Raw genomic sequence first — 26,976 nt, 5'->3', positions numbered from 1 at the left:
TTCACTAATTTAATTTACTGAGGAATTTTAGGGTGTTTTGAAACTTAGCTAGTATTTAAGCAATGTGCTAGCTTTTTTGGCTAATTTGGAGTTCAGCTAATATTTTAGCAACATGCTAACATTTTTGGCTAATTTTTTTATCTAGTGAGGCTTTTATATGCTAATTCAGAGTTTAGCTTCTATTTTAGCAACATGCTAACGTTTTTGACTAATTTAGTTTGCTGAAGAATTTTAGGCTATTTTGGAGTTCAGCTAGAATGTAAACAACGAGCTAGCTTTTTTGGCTAGTTTAGCATCTACTAAAGTTTTTTGGGCTAATTTGGAGCTCATATTTAAGCAGCACACTATATATCTTTGCAAAATTGGCATGTATTAGTGATTTTTAAGCCATTTTCCTACATTTTTTTTAAAAAGAACTCTTTCATAGTTCTTGAACAAAATTTCCAAACTTTAAGCAAATTCCACATTTTGCAAATAGCTTTTGCATTTTCTGCAAATCCCTTTAGCAACTACAGTAAATTGTGTCTGCATTTTCAGCAAAAAGCTTCAGTATTGTCAGTAACTACTTTCAGCAAAAAGCATTCACACTAGCATAATTGCAGCTAATGCAACTTTTTTAATTCTATCACTCGATTTTTTTAATCAATAAACAGTTTGATTTATTTTTGTACCATAGTTCTTTCACTTCTTTACTTTTTATTTCATTTCAATAAGTTTCATTTTAATAAACTGTTTCCATTTGATTACAATATTGTCATAATTCTGCTTTTATGTTTATCAAGTAATTAAAAAAGGGAAATGTACAAAAAAAACATTCAAAAATTGAGATTTTCAAAAAACATCGATATTGGTATTGATATCGGCAATATTGACCAGTATCGGATCAATACCCAAATGCTGAGTATCGCCCAGCTCTGGTGTGTGGTCATGGTGTGAGCACAGCAGTACATTATTTCACCCTCTAGATGGAGGGAGAGATTGATTCCATTTCTGCGACTGAGAGTCAGCCAACCCTTAAACGGGACAGCTCTTCTGGTGGAAACGAGAACTGAAAAGTCTGCGTTTGAAAGTGACATCCAGAAGACTCAAACGGTTTTACTGAAACAGTTACTGTTATTTTGTTGACTTTATGCGCCTACAGAGGCATAGACAAAAGCACACATGGATGGACGCTGCACAGACAAACACATGGGAGAGAAAAATGCAGAGCCAGTGTCAGTATTTCCCCCCGCAGGTCTCCTCCTACCTCACCACAAGTCCAAGTCTCCGCTGACCAATGAGACGAGCCCAATCCCAGCCTGTCATTGGTTCAGAGTTTTGGAGCACCTCCTACCCTTTCAGAGGAGTTGGAGTTCACAGTTAGTTTTTCCTTTCTCACTACTCTTTGTGGTTTGCAGTAAGGGAGCGTACAGGACTGGGTTCTTCTTCTTCTGCTGCTGTTCAGTTCTTAGTGTGTCCATCCATCAGTGGATTCAGGATTTGAGCAAACATGTGGCGTCCACAGAAAGAGCAGGTTGGTAATGTCTCTCCTGTGTGTTTGTTTCTATTTGTGTACATGGGGTTTGTAAGATACATTACAAGTGTGTGTGGCACTCCTTCTTTTGGGTGTTGATTAGGATTGTCGCCGTTTGTTGCTGATTGTCACGTTTGTTCATATTTGTAATATAAAAACATGGATTTGACAGCACCATTTTTTTAAATGGATATTAGAAAGATTAGAAACATCTGTGGAGGTTGTGGGAAAACTGTGGCTTCAGATTGAAGCCAGGTGTGTCTGTTGTGCTGCCGTTCCCCATCTGTGCTGTGGAGGTTTGTTGTTGCACATGGAGATCAAACCCAGCTCCGTCTCTGTCTTCTGTTGTCTTTGTGGGACGTGCACATGACCCCTTCCTGTGGCATGCAGCAGGGAAAGAGGTGTGACCTCGCAGTTTTTTGTTGGGCTGCCAAAATGAGGCTTCAAGTGTGGGAACAGTCTTCAATTTCCAATAGGAATTCATACATTTTTTTTCACTAGTATTGCAAATTCTCTTTTATTTATAGACGATTAAAGGAACGTCTTCTTTTTATCCAGTCAGACAGAGACAGTTAATATTTCCAGATGTTGCCTCCACAATAAATCACTCTGTGGTTTTCAAGCCATAGCTGAATATAATTAAAAAAAGTTTATTTTAACCCCCTAACGCCCTAATTTATTTCCAGCTATGAAGTAAAAAAATCACTTATGTTTATGTTTTTAAAGTCCCCCAATAACAATTTTTTAAAATTAAAAGAAACATTCCCAGTAGTGTTTTAATTATGAAGTTTTAACAAAAATCCCACAAACTAAATGTCTTAAAAAGTCATTTTTCATGATGATCTGAAGCCTCTGTTTCCAAAATCTCATCTGTGGGGGCGTGGCTTTTGGTGCTCCACCCCGTCTGATTATGATAGCTCTAGCGTAAATCGTCACCGGTGCTTCATAAAAATGTCCATCAATATGGGTAAAGTCCGGCTGTATGGTTCCGATCCGGATTAAAAAATAAAGTTTTTTTTAAATATTGGGCAAAATATGCCTCAAAGGGAATGAGGGAGAAAGTCTTCATATTTCAAAATGTTAAGTAGATTAGCGAAAAACCTTTACATATATTCATGGGCTATGTTTTAATCTTTTATAGTAAATTTCAAAAATTTGGAGTTTAGCTAATATTTTAGCAATATGCTAACGTTTATGGCTACTCTGGTTTACTGAGGAATTTTAGGCTAATTTCGAGTTCAGCTTAAGCAACGTGCTAGCTGTTTTGGCTAATTTGGCGTTTAGCTCACAATAAAGCTAAACACCAAATACTTTTGTAAAATTGTCATTTTTTAGGGATTCCTAAGCAATTTTACTATACATTTTTCAGCAATTTCAGTCAACTTTAGCACTCTTTCATAGTTGAATGTTGAAGTTGAAATTTTTTTTTTTTTTTAGCAAATGTAACATTTTGCAAATAACTTTAGCATTTTCAGCAAATCCCTTCAGCAATTAAATTGTGTCACCATTTTAAGAAAAAAGCTGCAGTATCTTCAGCCACTACTTTCAGCAAAAAATATTCACACTATATTGCTGGCAGTGCAACTTTTCTTATTATATTTGTTCTCTTTCATAACACATATACATGTTAAAAACTCAAAAAACATGATTTTCATCAAAGTGAGACTTTAAATAGTTGTTGCATTCATTTAATTTTGGAGCTAAAGTGGCTTGTTGCATATTTGCGACAAGCTTTGAGGGGGTTTAAGTTTGTGAAGGAGGGAAAACATCCGGGAAAGAACTTTTAAAAGGTTATGGTGAGACCATTTTAACACAGGAAGTTTAAACAGTACGTTTGTCATCTGTTTTTAGAGTTTAACCAGGGCTGGGTTGAGAAAATTGATTTAAGCTTACTAGATCAATAATCGACCCAGAAAAGATATAAATCGATATAGCACATAAGGCTAAAATCCGCTAGCTTGATGCTAACGTTCAATAGAATTTCCCATAGGACGGCTAATGCTAACGCTCGGTTGACCAAAAGAAATACATTGCTGACTAAATAAACATCTTTAATTACTTACAGGCAATAACATTCCAAACTCTTTTAAGGAAATAATTTTAAAGTGACTATTTGTGGCCTAAAACTTTGTTTTTTTTCTCTCATACAGTTGTCTCCTTCTTGAATAAAGTGTACTTTCAGCGCGATCGCCACCTAGTGGCCAAACTGAAACGCCCTCCAGTAGAAACAGCATTGTTTACAATGTTTATGATCTGAAGATTTTTGTTAGAACTTCTACTTTAGAGAATCTATGTAAAACTTTATATAAACAATTTCATTATTTCACTAATACATTTTACAATATGTGAACTGTATCAAATTAATATAAATATATTCAAATTACATAGTAGATTTTTAATGTATTTCTAAACAAATGCGTATACATTTGTAAACTTAAAATTGAATTTAAGAACCGGAAAAAGTTTAAATTGATTCGATTCAGGCTTTTGTGAATCGAATAGTTTCTGGAAATTGTAACCGATACCAGCCCTAAGTTTAACCCTTTAACTCCAGAGACGTTAGCAGTTACAGTAAATGAAAGAATAATCATTAGAGCTCCGGTGTTGAGGGGTTAAAATTCCACTTTAGGACATGGAAAAGCCAGCTAAAGGAGAAACCATCATTCAGATTTTCCAGCTCCAACATCTGTTTTTTTTAAGGTTTTTTTTTTATATTTCAGTGGAGTTTTAAGAGACAAAAAATACTCTAATACATACATATAGTGTTGTGAGTTTGCTGAAATCGTGAACAACTTTGTGGTCAATCCCAGGATTTTGAACCAGTCGTGCCTTCACTCCGTCAGCACAAAGATGCCTTGTGTTTCCACTCCGGCAAAGATGACGATCCCCTTCTTTCCTAGCATTTACTGTGTCTTCCTTTCTCTGGCTCTCGCCCCTAACCCCCCTATCGATGGTGTGAAAGATTAGATAATAGGCAGCTTTAGTGTGGGCAGAGAAAAAGAGGTGTCACAGACCTCTCTTACTGCTTCTCCCTCCCAATTCTCTTCTCTCTCTCTATTAGTACCATCTGTGCCACGAGGAGCTTGGCACCACCAGATCTATAAATGCCAAGCAGCATTTATGTCAGTCGTACTGTATGCACGTGACTGAGCACGTGCAGCTCATGATTTGCACAAATGGTTTTTTATCATTTTGGCCTCAGTAATTTTGAAAGCGCTCATCCAGACATCCGGGGAATAGATGAGGCGATCCACATGTTTCTCTTCACGCTCCGTGGGGAACGGCGGCGGCGCCTCTGCTGATGTTGACAGAGATGCTCGGGCCGCCTCCACTCTTCTTGTAGTCATTGTACACTGCAGACAAACCTGTGAGATTTCAAAAATACTATGACTAAACTGATGCACCAGATGAGCTGCAAAAAAGAAAACCCAATCTGTTCACTTTTTATCTATTTTAAAAGCAGTGGTCTTTTAATTATGATTAAGCCGTTTTTAGCCAACTTTTTTCTAAGCTGTTGTTTTGTAGGACATAGTGTCTGCAGAGCGGCAGTAGTTCATAAAAGAAACGTGTGGGACTATTGCCAATCCTTCCCATCACCCATCTGTTCACATGCTTATACCCCCTCACACTCCAATATTAACAAAAATGGAGAGCAATGTTGGAGTTTGGAGCCAGATACCAGCTCAAACTAGGAAAACAAAGATGAACTTGGATCTATTTGTCTGCAAGTGGATGCTTTTCCGTGTATTTTTTATGTAAAAAAAAGAAATATTTTTCAAATTTGCATAAAGAAAGACCCAGAAATGCAAATTTCTTTATACATGTCCTCTATTGTAAAAAACAAAACAAAAAAACAATTTTCAATGGAGTGGGTGTTTGAACTGATCAATTGCATCACTGACTACTCACCACAGCTTACCTCAAAATCTGGAATTTGTGATCTACATTTTAAAAAATATGACCAGTTTTTTTTTATTCTGTTTTTTAGGTCAGTTTGGTTTTCTGTCACAAAGGAAAAACTCTTCAACCACATGTAATAATAACATTTTTAAGACAATCGGTCCACCTGGAATCTGAAATCTCAAGCGGAAGAGAGGAACAACATGTGAATTGCACTGCACCAAAAAGAAGCATCGATAACTAAATAAATAATAAAAAATAGAGAAGTCTTTAGATGAATAAATTGCAGACTTTGTGGACGACGACCAAATAAACAATAAACACACCTTAATAGTTCACCTATTGTCTTACAATGGACTTTTTTTGTAAATATTTATATATATATATTTTTGAAGGGAAAAAAAATAAATCTTTTTTCAAGCAGTTTTTCTTTTTTACATGTAGAATTTTATAACATTATATTCATTTAACAATTATACACTATTGCAATCCAGAACCTTCAGAAAACATTTTCTCTAATCTCTTTTTTCCTCTTTTTGCTGTGCATAAATGCCATTTTCCCATTGATTGACGACTAAATATTTTCTTATATTGAAATTTTGTCGCTAATTTTTACCATATGACTTAAAAATAACCCATCTTACCACTTTGAAAGACTAGATTTTTCCAAATCTACAAATAAACAGGAGAACGTCATTTGTTGAAAACCTGAACAATAAATAAAGACACGACCTGAGTGCATTAACATACCTAAAACGTCTAGAGAGGTTTTAATGGAACTCTTCATTTTAGAAAATAGTTGTTTTAACTCCCCACAACCGTGATTTATGCCAAAGTTAACGTCTCCATAGGATTTATAAAAATGTTTTTCTGTTATCTGTTAAAGGAAAATCTGATTGCTTTACTTTTGGAGTCGTTCCTTTACATATAAATCCAACAAACTCGGTGGATAGAAGACTTTCGAAGTTACAAACTTTCTGGCCCAACATATTTTTTTTTTTTTTTGTGGCGAGCTGTTGAGCTGATATGACTGCAGATTTACTTCTTCCTCTTCTCTGGCTGCACATTTCCAAAATCAACATGACCTTTTTTTGAATCCACTCCCATCAACAGAGCTTCAGTCGGTTTGAGATCCATTTATAGGCGCCTCATCTCGTCGTAAAACCTCAGGAGGGAAGTACGTGGTGATATAACGAGCCGACCACGACCACGTTTGGTCCGCTCAGATGGCCGATAGCGCATGATTTGCACGGCTTCGGTGGGTTCTTCTTCCTCTTGTGTGTATTAGTGTCATGAGCGGCTGTAAAACCATGAATGAGTCAGTTGTGTTTCATACAGGCTGGATTGAAGATTAACCGAACCTGAAGTCCCTTTGTGGTGCCGTCACATGTTGCTTCCCGTCGATAAACCAAATTTGGCTAATCATTCCTCACAAGACAAACTCTTTCAAGCTACACCGAAAGCATATCGACATCTTTGAAGAATAAAATAGAACATTTTTAATTTTGGGGCCCTACCATGATTTTTTTAAAGCCTTTCAGAGTGAACTATATTCATATATATGATTATATATTACCTTTGGAACACTAAAAAATGTATTATTTATGAAATATTTGTTCTATTTTGTGACTTGTTTCCTACTCTGAAGTAAAACGACTCGATTCCTGAAGCCTATCGTTCTTAAGTCGGCACGTTTCCAACCGCTCGTTTTCGTAGGTATGGGAGGGTTTTTAGAGAATTACTCTTAAATGCATGAACGGATCGAAATACCGCTTTGGGGTTCTTTATAGTGAGGAATGAACAGTAAAATGGATTTAAAACCTCAAAAAGTAGAATTGTCATGGTAGGGCCCCTTTAAAAAAGGTGAATTTTTTAATCAAATCTTAGTAACGGCTTCTGGTTTGTACAAAAATTGGCTGCTGTATATGCAGTGCTAGATTTTTTTTTCTGTGGTGTAGAAGAAGCTAATTATGATTAACAAATAAATAATAAAATAGCTGGTCTCAGGCGCTCTAATGGGACTGAAAAATAGTTTTTGACTGAACTGCTTTCCTGTCCGTTCTGCCCAATGAAGTTCTCTATTTAGTGTGTGTGCTGTTGTGAGGGTTGTGTCTCACTGAAATGCAGAAGCTGTAAAGAATTACGAAATCGCATTTACAGAAAGTTTGTCAGCAATGTTTATGCTTCATGAAGGTGTTGGAAACTTAATCGTAGCTGGAAAAAATCAGCAGATATTGTTAATACTCTCACCTGGCGTTGAGAGCGTGTACTCTTTCACACGGTGATTATGTCAAATCGCAGTTGGAAGAAGGGATTAACAAAGCCCATCATATGATCAGCGGGATTTTATAAGAAAAGGCCACAAGGTTTGAGTAAAGTCATAAATGATCGCATTCAGTTTTTGGTATTTATTGAATTAAATCCTGTTATATATGTTCTGACATGACTATAAAGTTGTGGGGTGTATCTTTTCCTCTCAAACGATACGATAATCCACGAATCGATACATAAACGATTTAATAACTTTTTGGCGATACGATACAGTCCGATTCTTTTACCAAAAACTCTCAAATCTAGATATTTCTTACTCATATGGTATTTAAAGCTATAAATAATAATACATGGCGTTTGACGGAGACATTTATTCAGGTGACTTATGATTGGACGTCTTTTTGTTTGCATCACATGTACATAAAAAGACGGTAGAAAAACAAACGGAAAGAAAAACTGCAGTTTGCCAGAAATCAATAATTTACGTCTTGTTCGATTTTATGCATTTTAATCAAAATAATCTTTATATCTGTGATTTTCAAACGATACTGCAGTTGCTCGATCAATTATCAATTTTTACATCCCTAACAGATACTGCTGTTACTCCCACTGCCAGATTAATTTTTTTAATCTATTGTACCCCCACTATAAAGGGATTTTATTTATTTATTAAAAGTTAATTACAGCCACTTTGCTTGGATTTGACATGTAGACACTACTGTGCTGCAGTAGTTCGGGCAAAAAAAGTCAATTTTCAGTTCAAAAAAGGAGAAATGTTGCAGCCCAGCAAAAAGTGTTGGGTTGAACAGCAGCCATCCATAATATATGAGACTCAATTAACCTCAAAATAAAACCCATTGACAGTGCTGGGCGGATCGACCCAAAATGTCGATAGTATCGATCTGAAGTATCGATATCGGCCCACATAAATAGATATTTACACTCTTGTTTGAAACTTTTCTGTATCAGCAAAAATGACCCAGTTTTTAATAAACTATTTTCCATTTAATTGAAAACATTGTCCTAATCCTGTTTTATGTTTATCAAGTAATTAAAAAATTCACAACATTTACAAATAATATCGATATTGGTATCAACATCTGCGATATTGACCGGTATCGGATTGAATGCTCAGTGTCGCCCAGCTCTACCAATCGACTAAAATCTAATTTTTTTTAAAATCAAGACTGTTTGAATTCCTTCCCTACTCACTATACTTTCTAGTGCTGTCCGAATCTACAATTCCAAAATCGGGTGCACTAGAAATTTCCCAGAAGTCTTTGCGAAAAACTAGCATGCATCAATGCTCACTACATTAGCAAATATAGCCCACAGTGCAACAATTTTTACCAAAAAAACATGTTTAAACGTAATTTTTAAAATAAACTATCCACATTTTCGTAATCAGAACTCAGTGGAGTCACAAATAGACTTTGTGAAATGTTCGGATTGATTCGATTTTCCCTGCAAAAAGTAAGTGACGTCATATCCGCCGTTTAGCAAAATTAAAGTAAAGTAGTGAGCATGGTGTCTGTATTACTTTTAAAATGCAGTGCACTAAATAGTTTTTTAGGAGTTAGGGATTACGGTGGGAATTAGAACATAGTGTAAATTTAGTTTTTTACTAGCTAATATAGACTAGATTAGCTTAGCTGCAGATTAGCTAACGCGTTTATCAACAAGAAGCCACAAAACGTTAGCTTTCAGTAACTTTTATTCCCATTTTATTGGTTTTGTGGTAAATTAAAAGTTTAAAAATTGTAATTTTTTCATTTAATTTGGAGAATTTGCTGGTTTCGGACATTATTTGGATAAAAGTCTATAAAGGGGTGGGCAAATTAAATCTGGCCCGCCAAATGGGATTAAATTACAATGATAATCCCTATTTACTTTATTTCCCCTATAGTTGTAGTGCTTTCCCATTGATGGCGCACTCTAATACATTTAGGTTCAGAAAGTTAATCTGCATTTCCGTGGTCATTTTTTTCCATTTATGAATGTTTTCCAGGTCGGATAGTCCTTTTTCCGATCGTTCCAACACCACTTGAAAGCAACATTTCTCTAAGTTTATGGTTTTCCATGAAGAACATCAAACCGTTGATGGTACTGGCACTAAAGTGAGAACTAAAATCTAATTTTTGAAAGGAAAAAAAAGTTTTAGATTGGCTTTAATCCCAATTAAAACATGTTTTGATGTTATTTCTTTCTCTATTGAGGTGAATTACCAAAATGCCCCACAAATCTGGTCCTGATCCGGCCCTTCTGTCAAATTTTAGAACCCTTTGTGGCCTATAAATCAAAAAGTTTGCCCACCCCTAGTCTGGAAGAGTGAGGAATCCCTTTAACATATTTCAATACATCTATATGTTTTTCTTCTATTGAATTAAGCCGAAGCTCCTATCATTTTTTCTGCATGTTATACTTTTAGCTCACAAATGGAGAGGTGTTGTTCTCAGCTGATCTGTTGATATGTATAAAGAAATATATATTTATATTTATGCATTAGCTTCATTCCCGCTGCTCACATTATCACCATGACAACATGACAGGAAGCAGGAAGTAAGAATTGTTGTGTTGGAGCAGACTGGAGAGATAAAGGCTTTTCTCTCTGTTTTTAATTGCACGGACGGAGACAGCCAGTGTGTCTGTGTGCATGTAGGTTCATGTTCGGCGTCAGTGTCTGAACCGCAGGAAACATTGCAGGATTTTTAGTGTTTGACCTCTGCGTGGCTCAGGTCCTGAGGTCATGGGTATTTTTAACAAAAAGAAGCAGCTGCAGTGTCTTAAATTCTTCTGGAATTTTAATATTCTACACAAAGAATACTTTTTTTCCCCCCATAAAATTGCAAAGTGAGCTTTAAGATGCATTTTTAGATGCTCGTGAAAGCAAAACTTTCCGCTTTAGTCGATGGATTTCCCAAGAAAAGTCAAAACTTTTTATTTTTTTGTAGATATTTTGCATCTTATTCAAAGGACATTTGGAATTTGGAAGCAACATGTGGTTTAAATGAGCCTTTAAACAGACCGTGTGATCTTTACAGCATCAAGACCCGTAAAGAAAACTGGGTTTTGTTGGGGCTTGTTCAGTGGGAATGTAAAACATCGGACTCTTATCTGTTTTATCTCTTATGTTTACTCTTCGGCACCAGCAGAAACTGTTCTTTTTCACATATTTGAACACTGAATCAGTTAAATCTTTGTGGATTATGGAGAATTCTCTGGATGACCTTTTTGTTTTAGTCTAAACACTGTGTGTAACCGGAATATTTCCAGCTTCAGTTTGAGTTTGCACCAAAACGAAAGTTTGCTTTCGCATGCTTTTTTTTTTTTTCCAGCAGTTGCTAAGCAGTTCTATCTACGGCACAGCCATTGCATCACTGCTTGAGTCATCGCTTTTGTTTGGTCTTGCAGCCGTGTAACGGTTATTACTTTAAATAATCTGAGCCAAGTCTCTAATTTTACGGAAGCCCGTAATTGTGTGGATTCCTTGTAGGCATTCACACTTTAGTGATTCTCCTGCTCCTTTCCGAAGTAAAAACTCAATCACACTCTTAACAACTACAGCAACGCTGGTATCAAAACGTTCAGCTCGATCAGGAGATTACTGCTTGTATTTTTGGTATTCATAGACTTTATAGTTTTTTAAATATCAAGCAAAATAGGAAATGAATAAGAAAATCTTGAAATGTCAAAATTTTAAGTAGATTAGCAACAAACTGTTAAATACATTGATGGCCTATGTTTTAATCTTTTACAGTAATTTAAAAACATTAAAGTATAACTAACATTTTAGCAACATGCTAAAGTTTTCGGCTACTTTGTTTTCTACTGAGGTTTTTTAGGCTAATTTAGAGTTTAGCTTCTATTTTAGCAACATGCTAACATTTTTGGCTATTTTTTTTAATCTACTGGGTTTTTTAAGGTAACTTAGAGCTAAGCTAATATTTTAGAAACATGCCAACATTTTTTGCTAATTTGTTATCTACTGAGGTTTTTTAGGCTAATTTAGAGTTTAGCTTCTGTTTTAGCAACAGGCTAACGTTTTTGCCTAATTTATTTTTACTGGTGTTTTTTAGGCTAATTTTGAGTTTAGCTTTTATTTTAGCAACATGCTAACGTTTTTGGCTAATTTGCTATGTACTGAGGTTTTTTATGCTAATTTAGAGTTCAATTTTAGCAACAGGCTAAATTTGACTAATTTACGTTGCTGAGGATTTTTAGATTCTTTTAGAGTTTACCTAGTATTCAAGCAACATCTAGTCTTTTTGGCTAGTTTGGCATCTACTAATTTGTTATCGATTGAGGTTTTTAGAAGCTAATTTAGATTTTAGCTTTTATTTCAGCAACATGCTAATGTTTTTGACCAATTTACTGAGGAATTGTAGACTATTTTGGAGTTTAGCTAGTATTTTGGCAACAAGCTAACTTTTTTGGCTAATTTGTTATCTACTGAGGTTTTTTACGCTAATTTAGAGTTTAGCTTCTATTTTAGCAACATGCTAACGTTTTTGGCTAATTTGCTATGTACTGAGGTTTTTTACGCTAATTTAGAGTTCAATTTTAGCAACAGGCTATGTTTGACTAATTTACTTTTGTGAGGATTTTTAGATTCTTTTAGAGTTTAGCTAGTATTCAAGCAACAAGCTAGTCTTTTTGGCTAGTTTGGCATCTACTAATTTGTTACCTACTGAGGTTTTTAAATACTAATTTAGATTTTAGCTTTTTTTTTTAGCAACATGCTAGTGTTTTTGACTAATTTACTGAGGAATTTTAGACTATTTTGGAGTTTAGCTAGTATTTTGGCAACAAGCTAGCTTTTTTTTGCTAATTTGGAGTTTAGCTCATGCTTAAGCAACACACTCAATATTTTTGGAGAAAATTTGCATGTTTTAGGGATTTTAAGCAATTTTACTACAATGTTTTTCAAAATTTAGATCAACTTCAGTGCTCTTCCATAGTTGTTCCACGAAATTTTGAGTTTTTTAGCAATTTTAACATTTTGCAAATGTGTCTAGTTGACTATTGTTTTTGTAAGAATTCTGGTGAAAGTTTTCCTTTTTATTAAACGCTGTCAGATGACCTTAACTTGTTCTTATTTTTGGGGCCAAATGAACATTTTTATTTTTTTTCCCATGAGTCCAATGTTAGTCCTCCTGATCGGCTCTGACAGGTTTAGCAGATCACATGAGCGTGTTAACATGAATAAAAAAGTACGCAGTGCAGGAGTTTTGCACATGAACGCGGCGCCACTTCATCTTTTCTTGTGACAGCATTTCCCCAAATCTTGTTGGGTTTCCCTCGTGTTGAATTCAGAATCCAGATTTTGTCATGGGAGTTTTGAATGTGTGCAGGAAGAAACACATAATTCATCTTTGTTTCAGGTTAGACAAGTTTTAGCTTCTGAGTAATTGATTGTGAAACCAAGTGTGGTCTGTCAAAAAGAAAACAGTTAACCCTTTAACAATGGAACTCCAGTGTTTATGCTCTAAGATTAACTAACTTTAACATGAAACAAGAAATTCTAAGAAAAAACGTTTAGACGTGTTTTCTCAAACCAAGATTATTTAACTATTTAAAAATGTAAAAACTGGTTAATTTTCTTGTAAGACAGAAAATAAGATGGTTGTTCTTGAAACACTTTCTTACGGTTTAGTTTTTGTAGTTTACCTCTTTCTTATTGAGGCAGTTTATTAATAGTTCAGTCATAAAATGCTTAAAGAATGCTTTGCATTTGTGGCTCCTCAACGAGAAGCTGGTCATTAAATTCTGTCAATACTTTGACGGCTACAATAAGCTCGATGAGAGTCGGCTAAAAACTGATATGGAGCTTAAATAAATGATTGACATTTTCACTCAGCTGCCTGTCAAATCATCAAGTTATGATGCTCTAAACAATCACAGTTTATCTCTAGAAGTTATTTCATGTTTCTTGTTCTTTCAGTTCTGACGGTTGTATGGCAGAAAATGTTTAGTAGAACCTTTTTGACACTGAAACTCTGGATCCTGACCATACAACTCAAAAAGAAAAAAACTTTGAAAAACTCTAAGTTCAGATTTAAAAAAAAATGACAAAAATCTCTGTTGTCAATGCAAAAAAAAAAAATCCCCGCAGAGGGATTGAGGAACTCTTATGATGTTTTTTCTTCCGTAGACAACTTGAATCAAATAAAACTTCATCGATAAAGCATTTTTATACATTTGTAACACAAAGTGCTTTATATAATGAAACATTTTCAACTTAAAAACCTTGAGCACAAAGACTTTGACATGCATAAATTGTAAAACACAAATAATTCTCCAAATCACAGTATAAATAAATAAGATTCAAAGTAGAAATCTAGCTTGATACTAAAGTGGATAAGCTGTTATTTTGGGGTAACAATATAGATTTTTCAAATTTTCAATTTATTTTTGCTATTATTTATAAAGCATAAAAGCTGAGGTGTAATGTTACAAAGTTTCCATTATTTTTTTTATTATTATTTAGATTTTTTAGCTTTAGAATGTGCTGATTATTAGTTTAGCTTCTCTTAATATGTTGAATCAGAGATAAAAATAGACCTCATGTACAGTTTGCGTCTCTCAGTTATTACATTTTCTACATTTTTAGTCATGAGTGTCATTCCAGCTGACTCATGATAGTGCAGCTGGGTCATGGGAAGGTCACAAGTCAAGTGACTGTCCTCTCGCCGTGGGAGTGTTTGGAAAAATGTCTATAAAATAAGCTGCTTCCAGTCTGTGACCACTATGTCGTCTCCATCCGTCTCATAGGTGCACCCTGCTCCGGGGTCTGACTGCTGAGCAATGCTTGGCAAAACTCAGCCAACGCCCAGTAAGCTTAACTTGGTAAATTCGGACGCGTGTGACTCATCGGACGAATACGACAAAATCACCATGGCTGACCTGGTGGAGAGCCTGGATGCCAGAGAGCTGGACCTTGAGGAGGGAGACGACTTGGACTACGATGGGAACTACTTGGGTATGTGTCCTTAATGTTTACTTTTGTCTTTAAAAATCTTCCCTAAAAATCAGTAAAGCTAAGCAACTTTTAAAAAGTCTCTCATAGAAAATCAGCAGATTTGAAATAAGAAATAAGCCCATAATTGTTGGTGGTTAGGCTGTATGCTGAGGATTTCTTGTTTGGGATGAACTCAAACCGTAGATGTATAAACTCCAGAACCTAGACGCTGATGCTGGTTATGGGCTAGACAGACAACTCCAGGCCTCGAGGGCCGCTGAGTCTGCATGATTCCCAGATATTCAAGCCCTACTTATGACTGATTACCTGGTTCAGGTGTGTCCAGCCAATTAGAACATGCCAGAGCGGGGGTGTGGCCCTTGAGGTTGCCTATCCTTAGTAGACTATTCCAAATTAGGGCGAGAACAGGGGGCTGCACCCTTCAACACTCGACCCGAGAGCGCTATCGGCGGAAAGTGTGTACATGTTTTTCAATATATTGCATATGTCCGGGTCTCATGGGTCCCTGGGTAAAGTCTCACATTTCCCAGGAATGAGTGGACCAAAAACCAACTATCCAGTATCATTTTATTTTATATATTTAAAAAAAAAATGAAATTTTGTGTTCTCAAATTACTATTTTTTTTAGTAATTTTTAAGAAATTTGGGGATCTTTCTGTGTTATTTTCTATTTTGTTACATATAAACGTCATATTTTGATCTATTTTTTTTAATGACAAATACTTTTTGTTGGGTATATTATAACAGGTAAAAATTACCTGTGTAACTTTATATAGTGGAAGTGTTAAAGAACCACTTTGTTCAATTTCTCACAGATTAAAACTCTGTGGGAGCCACAAAGTCTTACTTTACCCCTTTAGAATTACAGAGTGGTTTTCGTTTATTTATTTATTTATTTTTTTGGCACAAATAAAACATAAAGAGAAAATAGCCTTTTCATAATATTGAATAGTTCATAACTTTTGTCAGAATTTCACTTTTTTTTCCCTTTCAAAGTAAAAGACACTCTATCTCGACGCAGCTTATAGTGTAATGTCAGCAAAATTAATTTTAAAAAGGTTATTTTACCATCCGTGAGCCAAAAGAATTAATGAATCTAACAAACTAAATTAAATTAGAGCTAATTAAATGACCGCTGCATTTTTCAAACCATAATATGGCACCCTTAAAATCCTTAAATTAATAAAAAAAACCAATCTGATGCACCTTATGTTAGAATTCCAGTTATACTTACTGACTTCCAGTTAGTTTTCTGTCAAAAACTGCGTGTATATATATATATATATATATATATATGTGTGTCTATCGCATAGTGATGGAACAATGTAGTGTACCTCAAAGTACTGAAATTGTGACGAACCTTAATTCTGAAATCTAGATTAAAGCCGTATTTCTTACAGTTCCAGACCATTTAATCCAATAATCAGACTGCCCGCTGTCTTTATTTCCTTGTAGGCGACTGTCGGATCCCCTTTTCTGCGGTGTACGCCACCGTGGGCTTCAGGGAGAACAGCGCTAAAGTCTACCTGCCCACCGTTCCCGTCACTGCTCGCATCTTGGAGGTTGAGCGGTTTGCTGCAGCACAGGAGCGCTTTAACTTATCACACCACAGGAGTGTGAATAAGGTACTGCACAAAATAATCTTTTCAAAAATACAGAAATGTTTTCTTTTTTTTTAAATCTTTGTTTTCCTGAATGTTGAGAGCAACTTTGGGCTCTGGAGCCACAATTGATCCCTCAATTATGGATCATTAGTTTTCAAGAAAAATGCTGATCATATAACAAAAATGTTTAGATTTTTAGCAGATAACTGAACAAAATTATAGTAAAAATTAAAGTAGAATTCTTATCTTCTGCAGCTCAACTAGTTCCTGTTTAGATTCAAAGTTCCATAACTGAATTCGTATGGATGCATTATGAATATGACTCGACACTAATGTTGTCATGTTTGTAATTAATAGTTAGGGATAAAGAAATGCTGGAGTCATGTTTGACTGTCCTGCATTTTTTATTTTAAAATCATCTGCATCAGGAGGATTATATCTATCCATCCATCCATCCATCTTCTTGACCGCTTTGTCCCTGTCGGGGTCGCGGGGCGCCGGAGCCTATCCCGGCCACTGATGGGCGAAGGCGGGGTACACCCTGGACAGGTCGCCAGTCTGTCGCAGGGCCTCAATCACACACACATCCACTCTCACATTCACACCTAGGGGCAATTTAGAGTCACCAATGAACCTATGAAGCATGTTTTTGGACGGTGGGAGGAAGCCGGAGTCCCCGGTGAAAACCCACGCATGCACGGGGAGAACATACAAACTCCACACAGAAAGGTCCCAGCCGGGATTCGAACCGGGGCCTTCTCGCTGTGAGGCGAGAGCGCTAACCACTTGCGCCACCGTGCAGCCCGGATTATATCTAGTGTATTTTATTTTGAAAGGAACTCTTATCTGCTGCTTTTAAAAAAAAATACATTGATTCCGGTTCCGGGTCACGAGCAGACGTGTGTCTCCAGCTCTCCTCAACTTAAAGTTTTTTAAAGTTGCCTACAAGCGACTTTAATCACCAAGCTGCAGCAACAACTACCGCAACGAGGAGAGCTGAACATGGCACCGAAGAAAAATCTTGACCTTTACTGCATTAGCAAATGAAGATGATTTAATTATTTTTGTATTATCATAATTCATGCACAAAGTGTCTTTTTTTCTATGAGAATATTAGATTATTGTTTATGTAATATGCAGTAATGATTACTGGAAAGTTTACAATCACTATGGTATCAATTTTCTTTACTGATTAATATAAATTATTTGTCGTGGATGCTTTGAAACTTGATCACATTAATGATTTCAATGATCCTTAATAGACTGATTTTATTAATATTTGATATTAAGTCCTGAACCGGATATTGATAATTCATGTAGAGAAAATGGTATGGTCGAGTCGGGGTGGGATTATATAAGTTCGCTTCCTTCCACTCCCTTTCAAGTGATCAACTTGTGATTTATTAAGTGATATGTTATGTATGTATTATGACCTGATTGCTTGAAATAAACCATTTCATTCATTCATTCATTCATAATTTAGTTATTCTACGAAGCTACATTAAAAATATAAGCTCAACAGCTGCATAAAGCATAAATAAAGTGTATTTTTGTGTTAAAGGTTGCAGACAGCTGACCTACAATATTTAAAATCCACTTAAACTGCTATTTTTTGTTTCAGTGAATAGAGTTCTAACATTTGTTAAATCAAATATTTATTCATTTGAATCTATGTAAAACGATTGTGCTCGTCTCGTAAACTGAATTAACCCTGTGTGTAACTACAGTCTCTGCCAGCAGTGTTTCGCATTGAAATGAAGCATGGAGAGTTCACCTGGGTGATAAAGAGGAAGGAGAAGCATTTCCTGGAGCTGCACCGAGAGCTGAGGACCTACAAGACCCTCATGAGGATACCGCTGCCGTCACGCAGGTCGGTACCCGACTCACTTTGACATCAATCGGATACGGTAACACGCCCGATTTCTAACATCACGCAAGCACAGCCATGAAGCTGTATCCATAACATCAAGATAAAGAGAATTTAAAATATTTTTATTATCGGAGTTTAAAGAAAAAGTGGCTTACCTTTAGTAAGCAGCAAATCTATTCACTGCCATAAAGCAGAATTTAGTGAGAATGTTTCCCTAAAGTTTCTCTCTATGCTGATGATGATGCGTTCTACAAGTTTTTCTGGTCAGATAGTTTTAAATTTGAGGTTTTTATGCATCAATAGACATTGTTTGACTTATTTTTATCCTGTAAACATTTAGTTGGAATGTATTTGCTTAACAAATCTATAATCAAGGTGTCAGTGTGATTTTTATTTTTACAAATATTTGAAGCAGAATTCATACGTTTTTGAAGAAACCACAATGTTTTAAAGTAAAACACAAATTATGTTGTTAAAAATGACTAATAGTCATGCATATTTTTGATCAACCTATTAAATAATCAGTTTTGAACAAAAAAAAACAAACAAACTTTACGCCATTTGATTACTTTTCTCTATACTGTGAGGTTCAGCTAAATGTCGTTTTCTTCCTAATAAATCGGTTTATCCCCACTTGCAGCCACACGGTAAGGAGGAAAACGGTGAAGAAAAGTGAGGTGAGGGAGATGCCGACTTTGCCCCGGGGCGGAGGAGACGAGCTGGCCCGAGACGAGCAGGTTTCCAGCAGGAGGGTACGCTGATAGCAGCCTGTTTTGATTGTACGGAATAAAACCCTATCGCAGCTTTTATGGCTCCTCTGTAGCCCGGGCGGCCCACTCCACCCTTATCACAAACTGTGTGCACATGTTGGTGTTTACTTTTGTGGAGCTAAAAACGCTGTTGTGTTTCCACAGAGACAGTTGGAGGATTACCTGAACGGCCTTCTCAAGATGGCTTTGTACCGCAAACTCCACTACACTGTAAGTCTCACAGGATGTGATACCTCATTTTTATTTATTTATTTTTTTTGATAAACTTTATTTTATATTAGAAATGTTGGTACCAAACCAAGAAGGAAACTATGAGATCAAATCAGGATCAGCTTAAAGTGAATGAAAATCAGATTGTAAATTTGAAAAAAAAAAATTGACATTGTACATTAAAAAAATATCTTTTGAAAATAAAATTGTAAATTTGAAAGAAATGTTGGAAATTTAAAAAATAATTTTAAATGTAAAACTTGAATAATGATAATAATAAAAAGAACTTTTACCAAATAAAAAAAAGTTTATTTTTATTTTTATTTATTTTTTTATTTCTCCTTCTTTGCCTTTAGTTGTCAGTTTTTAGATTCAAATCAGTTTCCAAGTTTTCGCTGCTGAGCTGATGGTAATTTTCCGTGTGGGCGGGGCTTCGAGCTCATTGGGTAGCTGGACAAAAAAATAAAGTAAAAATACAAACATTAGTTTTTTTTTGGTAACAAATTTAGGTTTCAATATTTTTTTAAAATCAAGTTTTAAATTTAATATTCTTTTATTCAATTTTTCAGTATTTCTAGTTACAATATTTTTTTATTTTCCACATTTTCAATAATTCCTTCAAGTTGTCAGTTTGTACTTTGGAGTTTAAACCTGTTCTAAAAATAAAAAAAATAAATAAAAAAATCAAATTTAGAATCTGTTTTTTCAGCCATTTTAAACTGATTCTAATTTGACCCCATATGAAATTTGAAAAACTGAATTGAAGCTGAAAACTGAAAACTGAAGACAAAGAGGGAGAGATGAAAAAGAAGTTGAAAATACAATAAAACATTATTTTGTAAAATTTGGTAAAAGTTTTAGTTCTATTTATTTTTTATTCAATTTTTACATTTACAATTATTTTTTCAAATTTTCAATATCTTTCAAATTTACAATTTTATTTTCAAATTTTATAAATAGTTTTTGGAATTTACAATGTTTTGCTTTCAAACTTTACTTTTTTTCAAATTTACAAATTAGTTTTTCATTCACTTTAAGCTGATTCTGATTTGATCCCATATTTTCGATGTTGAGCTGATCCTATTTTTGCATGGGGGCGGGACTTCTAACTCATTTGTGGTGGGAAAAAAAAAAGTTGAAAATACAAAAAAATTTTTTTTTTTTTTTTTTAAATTTGGTGTCAGTTTTAGGTTTTTCTTTTATTTTTGACCAAGTTTTAAATTTACAATTATTTTTTTAAATTTTCAATATTTCTTTCTAGTTTACAAAAACGTTTTTCAAACTTAAACATTTATTTTTCACATTTTCAGTGATTACTTTGTGTTTTCAGTTTGTACTTTGGAGCTAAGTGATTTTTTTATTATTATTTTAAAATGTACAATCTGGTTTTTCCTTCGCTTTAATCTGATCCTAATTTGACCCCCATAGAAAACCTATTTATCCCCTTGAAATATGGTTTATATAGTAAAATCTTTCTTTATATTTAAATATTATGAATTTTACTACACTATATAAAAACTCAATGTGTTTTATTAAATTCAAACAGTCATTTGGGCAACGTCGTGTTTGTGACATGAGTAATCAGCCTCCGCTCTGTTCTTATGTTGACTTTGGCAAAATAATGCTCTTGCATCACACCTTTTTGTGCTCGTCATTTTCTTCTCTGCACCACAGTATCACCTGAGTCACAGCTCTTTGAAGCATTAAGTGATATATTTCTCAATCCGAGGCGTGTCTCTGCAGGAGTCACATTTTCCTCCTGTCTTCCCAGATGGAGTTCATTGACGTCAGTCAGCTGTCGTTCATTCATGATTTGGGGCCCAAAGGACTGTGAGCATGATCCATTTTCATACGTTGGTGTCCAAGAAATGTGAGCATTTTGAAAAAATTCCCCTGACATGAGTGTCTTGAATATTTCTGATCAGGGAGGGGATGATCTACAAGCGCTCAGGCGGACACCGCATCCCCGGCTTGAACTGCTGCGGTCAGAACCGAGCCTGCTACCGGTGGTCCAAACGGTGTGTGGATCCTGCTTCATCTGCATCTTCAACATTTTCCCACCCACTCCTTCAGTTACCATGTTAACAAAAACACCAGTCTTTCTCAGAAAACTGCTTAAAAAGATTGAAAAACATAAAAAGTTCAAAGATTGTTTTCATTTTGGAACAATTCTGTTGTTTTTTCTTCTTGTAGTTCATAAAAAATCCAAAGAACATTTGTCACCTTTTTTTTTTATTTTTCTGATCTTTTCAATGAGAAGAAAACAAACCCAGCACACATTTGAAACGGTTAACCCATCCTCCCACATCTTCATGATGGTTTTCTTCCCACACACACTCCTTAAAACAAGAAGGGAGAGCTTCACACTGACGCATGACTATCTAAATCCTTAAAGTCCCACTCCACTTATTTATCTATTTTCTAAGTGTTTCCAGTGGTCTTTTAATTACGATTTTGCTGTTTTTAGCCATAATGTAAAAATTTGTGTTGTTTTCTAGGACAGTTTGAGTTCATTAGAGATTTTCTTCAAAGGACTTGGTGTAAGCTTGCCCTTACTTCCCCTCATCCATTTGTTTAGCGTACAAGTTGATGCATTTGGCTTGTCTTATAATGTTACAGCTACATGCTTGTTCAAACCGCATTATTTCGTCAGATTCACAATGATATGAATAATAAAACACTTAGAAATACAATTTCTACTTAACCCTGGGAGGGACTCCTTCACTGTCGGCCCGACGCTGGCTCCTCTCGCCGTGCTCCTTTAGGGCCAAATGCTGGCTTTTCTTGCTGCGCTAATCCAGGGCCCGGCGCTGGTTCTTCTTGCTACGCTTATCCAGGGCCCGGCGCTGGTTCTTCTTGCTATGCTACTCCATTGCCCGGGCGCTGGTTTCCCCAGACGCGCTCCTCCAGGGCCCGGCGCTGGCTCTTCTTGCTAGGCTCCTCCAGGGCCCAGCGCTGGTTTCCCCAGCTGCACTCCTCTAGGGCCAAATCCTGGTTTCCCCATCCACGATTCTCCATGGCCCGGCGCTGGCTTCCCCAGTCAAGTTCCTCCAGGGCCCCCTTCTTTGCTCCCCTCTCCTCAGTCTGTTTCTGTATTCTGATGTTCCTTATAACACACCCCCACTGCACACCTTTGCCCAATCGGGGAGCAATGAGGTGGCCTGTTCTATTAAACATTAAACGCTGTTAAATGTTTTTGTTTCTGTGTGCTGCAGCTGGCTCATCGTGAAGGACTCCTTCCTGCTGTACATGAAACCAGACTCTGGAGCGATTTCCTTCGTTCTGCTGGTGGATAAAGAGTTCAGCATCAAGATGGACTCTAAGGACACAGAGACCCAACACGGAGTCCGCATCGATAGCCTCTCCAGGTTACATATCATTGTTCTGTGTGTTCTCGGCAGACCTTAGAACCATTTAACAGAGTGCTGGGTCTATTTCTACAACATTCAGAGCCTTTTTTGTAACCACCACAGTGACCTCACTTTGGTCCAGCTTCTAAGTCCACAGGCCCTCCTTCCACAGTAGAGGTGGACTTGACATTCCAAATGTGTTTTAAAAATGTCCCAAACAAATCACTCTTTGAGATCAATTAAGAAACTTAGAAATTCAACTTTTTTTTTAATTTTTTGCTTGTATAAATGTGGATGAAATTCAGTTTTTGCCCCTCTTAGCGATCTGACTTCCCCTCTGGGTCTGTATTTCTCTGCAGGACTCTTGTGTTCAAGTGCATCAGCTACAGACACGCTCGCTGGTGGGGTCAGAGCATCGAGAGCTTCGTGAGGAGCCACGGGAAAGCCTTCCTCAGAGATCACCGCTTTGGGTCGTTTGCACAAGAACAGGAAAACATCCCTGCCAAATGGTAAATGATGCACTGAGACTACACTGAAGCTGTCGGAACAATTTGACCTGCAGGGGCATCAGTAGTCATTTAACCAGTTAGCTTTCTGCTACCACGTCTCGTGTTACCAGGTTTTGAGTTTCGTCTTAAATTAGCTATGAAATATACTTAGACCAATATTTACCATGCAAACGTTTTTCTATGCTTTTGTAATCTTGTAAGTACAACAGAGTGGTAGGTCCAGTTTACAAACAAAACATTTTTTTTTTAATATAACGACTTTAAATATCGACCAAAAAACTTGTAATATTACTTTCTTTTCTTCTTGGTGGCCCCAATACTCTGTCGTATGTTGGGCTTCCTTATCCATAAAATTATTTGTTCAAATCAAATCAAATAAAAAATTAAATTAAATTAAATAGAAATGAATTGAAATAAAATAAAATAAATAAAATAAAATAAAATAAAATAAAATAAAATAAAATAAAATTAAATTAAATTAAATTAAATATAAAATAAATCAAATTAAATTAAATTAATTCAAATAGAAATAAATTAAATTAAGCCTTATTTATTAAAAAAAACGCTTTTCATAATTTGAGCTGCTCAAAGTGCTTTACATTTCAATCCTTTCGGTCTTCACCTTTTTGTATTTTTTTTTAGCACCTCCCTTAATTTCAATTTTAGAGAAAATATAAAATATTCCTCAAAATAAATTGCATTAACATATTAAAGGTTGTGTTATCTTATTATCACAGAGTGACATTAAAACACACCTCTCCAATCCTTTGTTTCATTTGATTATTTATGAATATCATTAACTATGCTAACATTTATGGTGTTTATATCAGTTTAGACGTATAGCTTTAATAAAAAAAAATTAAATAATTTTATTTTTCAAATTTTAATGATTGCCTCATGTTTTTCTTTCTTTTTGCCAAAGTCTTAAATGTATTCAAACATCAAAAAGATCCATGTAAAAAAAGAAAAAACTTTTTAAATATTATTATTTTTTTATTAAGATATTTTTGCTTTTGGGGCATTTCATCCAAAATGTATTATTTATATTTTAAATATTTGCATTTTTTCAATTCAATAATGTACATTTCGACTTAAAAACAGAAAGCTTTGTGTCAGTAGTTGTTTGTGTGTCAGATATATCCAAAGCCTCCGTAAATCCTATTCTACCTTCTACACAAAAGAAGCATTGTTGAGTAATCCCAATAAAAGCAGATCTTCTTTGGCCTCCTGGTAACTATGGAAATGCACGACAGGACTCTGCACTCGACTCTCTCTTTTGGCAGTTTTTCTTCTTCTTTTTTCGTGCTCTCTCCCCCTCAGCTGGCAGATCCTGTGATGTTGAACTGTTTGTGATAAAGTCGTTGCAGAGCCTGTTGCTATGTGAGACAGGTGGAAAATAATCCGAAACGTTTCATTAATCACAGAATGTAATTTTTAATGGATATTTTAACTATAAAATATGCTTTTTTTTATTTTTGCATCTTTGTGTCAATCATCAATCCATCCTCCCATCAACGGATGAGTAAAACATTGTAACTGTAATAAATCTCTACAGGTATGTGAATGGAAAGACTTACATGGAGGATGTGGCTGACGCTTTGGAAGAAGCTTCAGAGGAAATCTTCATCACTGACTGGTGGTGAGTTGATGTCCTTGTTCAAATAGCACTAGGAAGATATCAAATTTTCCAAAGGGTTGTTTGTTGATCCTTGATCCTCAAAGGTTTTTCATTGTTTAAGTGGGCTGAACTCTGCAGGACATAGAAAGCCGTTGTTAAGTGTTTTGGAGTCATGAAAAAGCTGCTTCAACTTCTTATGTCTACGTTTTCTCTTTAATGTTGGAGTTTATTGATTTTAAACTAGGGGTGTGTATTGGCAAGAGTAGCCATACGATATGTATCCCGATACGTGCCTCACGATTCAATACCTATCGTTATATTTCCCAATTTTGCCTTGCAATCCATGATTTTATATGATACTGGCAACAACGTGGCACAGAGTTTTGGTTCGATACCTATCCCGATTAAAGCATAAATAGTCTCATAACAGCAAAAACTGGGATTCTGACTGAACATTTAACACAAGCAGGTTCTCCCGAGATCTCTTGACCTCGGGAATCAAACGCTTTGGTCGCTGTGTAGAGCTACTCAAAGAGGCTTATGCTCCGTTTCCACTGAACGGCCGGTTCAGAATGGTCCGGGCATTTCAAGTGAGCGTTTCCATTGACCGTTGGACCATGCGGGGTGTAGACCGATGACGTAGCTGCGGGTCAAAATGCTATGACTACAATAAAAGAGAAGCTGCTGCAGCTGATTCAGAAATGGACAGAAAATTAAAAAGATAACCGTGGAGGATCATCATAATCCAGAGCAGTTATAAAGAAAAAAAGTCTCTTTATGTTGATCAATACTCCAGTGCTCCTCAATAAATGAGCGTTTTTGATGAGTATGGATCGGTAACGGACAGTCTTCGGGTGAGACAGAAAGGGTTGGGGTCTCCGTATTCGTGGATTTGGTGTGATCCCCAACCCCCGTGATTAAGGGGGGATACTGTATGTAAAGAATTTATTATTCTTTGCCGGAAGAATAAGAGAGGACAAAATGTTCAGTTTGGATCTTAAGTCGGGAAAAGTGTTGGTCGGATGCTTTCCACCAATCAATGGGTTACATTGTTTGAGGACAGAAGCTCCGTCCTAATGGGTCCATTCCATATGCCATGGACCTATGACCAATGGGGGACCAGAAATGGTACCAGTCAGTCCAGCTTAATGGGTCCAGTCCGGCCTGGTCCAGTTCGGTCCGGCATTAGTGTGTTTTGCTACCAACTAGCAGTCGGGGGTTTTGGTGGAAAAACAAAAGTAAGACGCTTAAGGACACTCATAAATCATTAAATATTGTTTTGTCATCATTTTAAATCGATACAAGTATCGCCAATGAAATATCGCGATATATCCCCAAATCGCATTAGTATAGACCATTGACTGTGAGAGTAAATGGCTTATTTCTTGCTCCAACCAAATTAACTAATTTAAGTCACCATTTTTCACGATATGGGTGCCGCCATGTTGGAGCCAGACATCATCGGTAACCAGTGATTAATCTGAGTCAGTCTGAGTCAATGTTTTAATGGCAACCACTCCCCTACCATTTGAAATCGGAATTGGGCGTTAGATGTGAGACCACATACTTTTATTGAGACATCTGATTGGCCAGTTTATACCTTGCACTACTGAAAAAATACATGAAAAAATCAAGAACATATTGGGGTTTCTGACAAATAGAATGACTGATTCATATCTGTTTATTTGACTGTAAAAGTCTGAGATTTCGACTTCTTGGAACCAGCAGGTACTTCCTGTTTGGAATGCAAATCCAGTTCACATATACAGTCATTGGCTTAAGCTTTCAGTGAGGTGAACTGCTTTGTGCAGGAGCGTCCAGGTGAGATGACAAAAGGTAAAATGATCGTTTTAGGTTTCTGTCTCACACGGATTTAGCCGCCCAGACACTTAAACCAGTGACACTCCAGCCAGAGTCACATGACTCGTATCAGTAGTTTTAGAGAGTCAGTTGTTGTCAGTCCAAGCTCTTTCATTATTTATCTCCACAGTTTGACTTTGAATCTAATTTTAGCTGTAGTACTCGTAGTCTCTGAATGTCTCTAGACATTCCAGACACTTGGTTATAGGCCTGCATACATGAAGTTGCTGCTTCACTCATACAAAGAACTTTTGTCTTCTATGTAGACCACCGCCCTTCTTTAGATCACCAGTTTTTTTTGTTTTTATAACCAGCTAGGACCTTTCTGATAAACAGTTTTTAGAAGTGAATCTTTCCATCTCCGGAGCCATGTACTTTATTCCCTCTTTATCAGAGATATTTTGTCCTCTAACCCCTCTCAGGATGTTTTTATCATGACACCAGTGGCTTCTATTGTATTTCAACAGGAATAAAGTTTTTGGATTTCCGTCAGGAACTTCCCATCTAGACTTTTTTTTTTTT

At 36.0% G+C, this 26,976-nt stretch overlaps 1 protein-coding gene across 3 annotated transcripts in view; it reads left to right on the top strand.

Moving 5' to 3' along the window:
• Nucleotides 1-26,976, top strand: part of pld1a (phospholipase D1a) — a 51,332-nt gene that overhangs the window by 2,774 nt on the left and 21,582 nt on the right. Inside the window, exons 1-11 of one of the 3 annotated variants that reach the window (XM_024272771.2) lie at nt 1,361-1,513; nt 14,456-14,663; nt 16,119-16,288; nt 17,995-18,137; nt 18,778-18,889; nt 19,052-19,117; nt 20,889-20,947; nt 21,043-21,135; nt 22,333-22,485; nt 22,827-22,976; nt 24,532-24,615. In XM_024272771.2, coding sequence (XP_024128539.1) covers nt 14,489-14,663; nt 16,119-16,288; nt 17,995-18,137; nt 18,778-18,889; nt 19,052-19,117; nt 20,889-20,947; nt 21,043-21,135; nt 22,333-22,485; nt 22,827-22,976; nt 24,532-24,615 — 1,205 coding nt within the window. In that variant the 5' untranslated portion in view covers nt 1,361-1,513; nt 14,456-14,488. Of the gene's footprint in view, nt 1-1,360; nt 1,514-14,455; nt 14,664-16,118; nt 16,289-17,994; nt 18,138-18,777; nt 18,890-19,051; nt 19,118-20,888; nt 20,948-21,042; nt 21,136-22,332; nt 22,486-22,826; nt 22,977-24,531; nt 24,616-26,976 lie in introns of those variants that run through there. The other 2 variants (XM_024272779.2, XM_024272787.2) reach the window with 2 other exon arrangements.

This window comes from Oryzias melastigma, linkage group LG22, assembly GCF_002922805.2.
Source record: "Oryzias melastigma strain HK-1 linkage group LG22, ASM292280v2, whole genome shotgun sequence".
Lineage (NCBI taxonomy): Eukaryota > Metazoa > Chordata > Actinopteri > Beloniformes > Adrianichthyidae > Oryzias > Oryzias melastigma.
The sequence above is the reverse complement of the archived record's forward strand: the minus strand, read 5'-3'. Positions and strand labels throughout refer to the sequence as shown.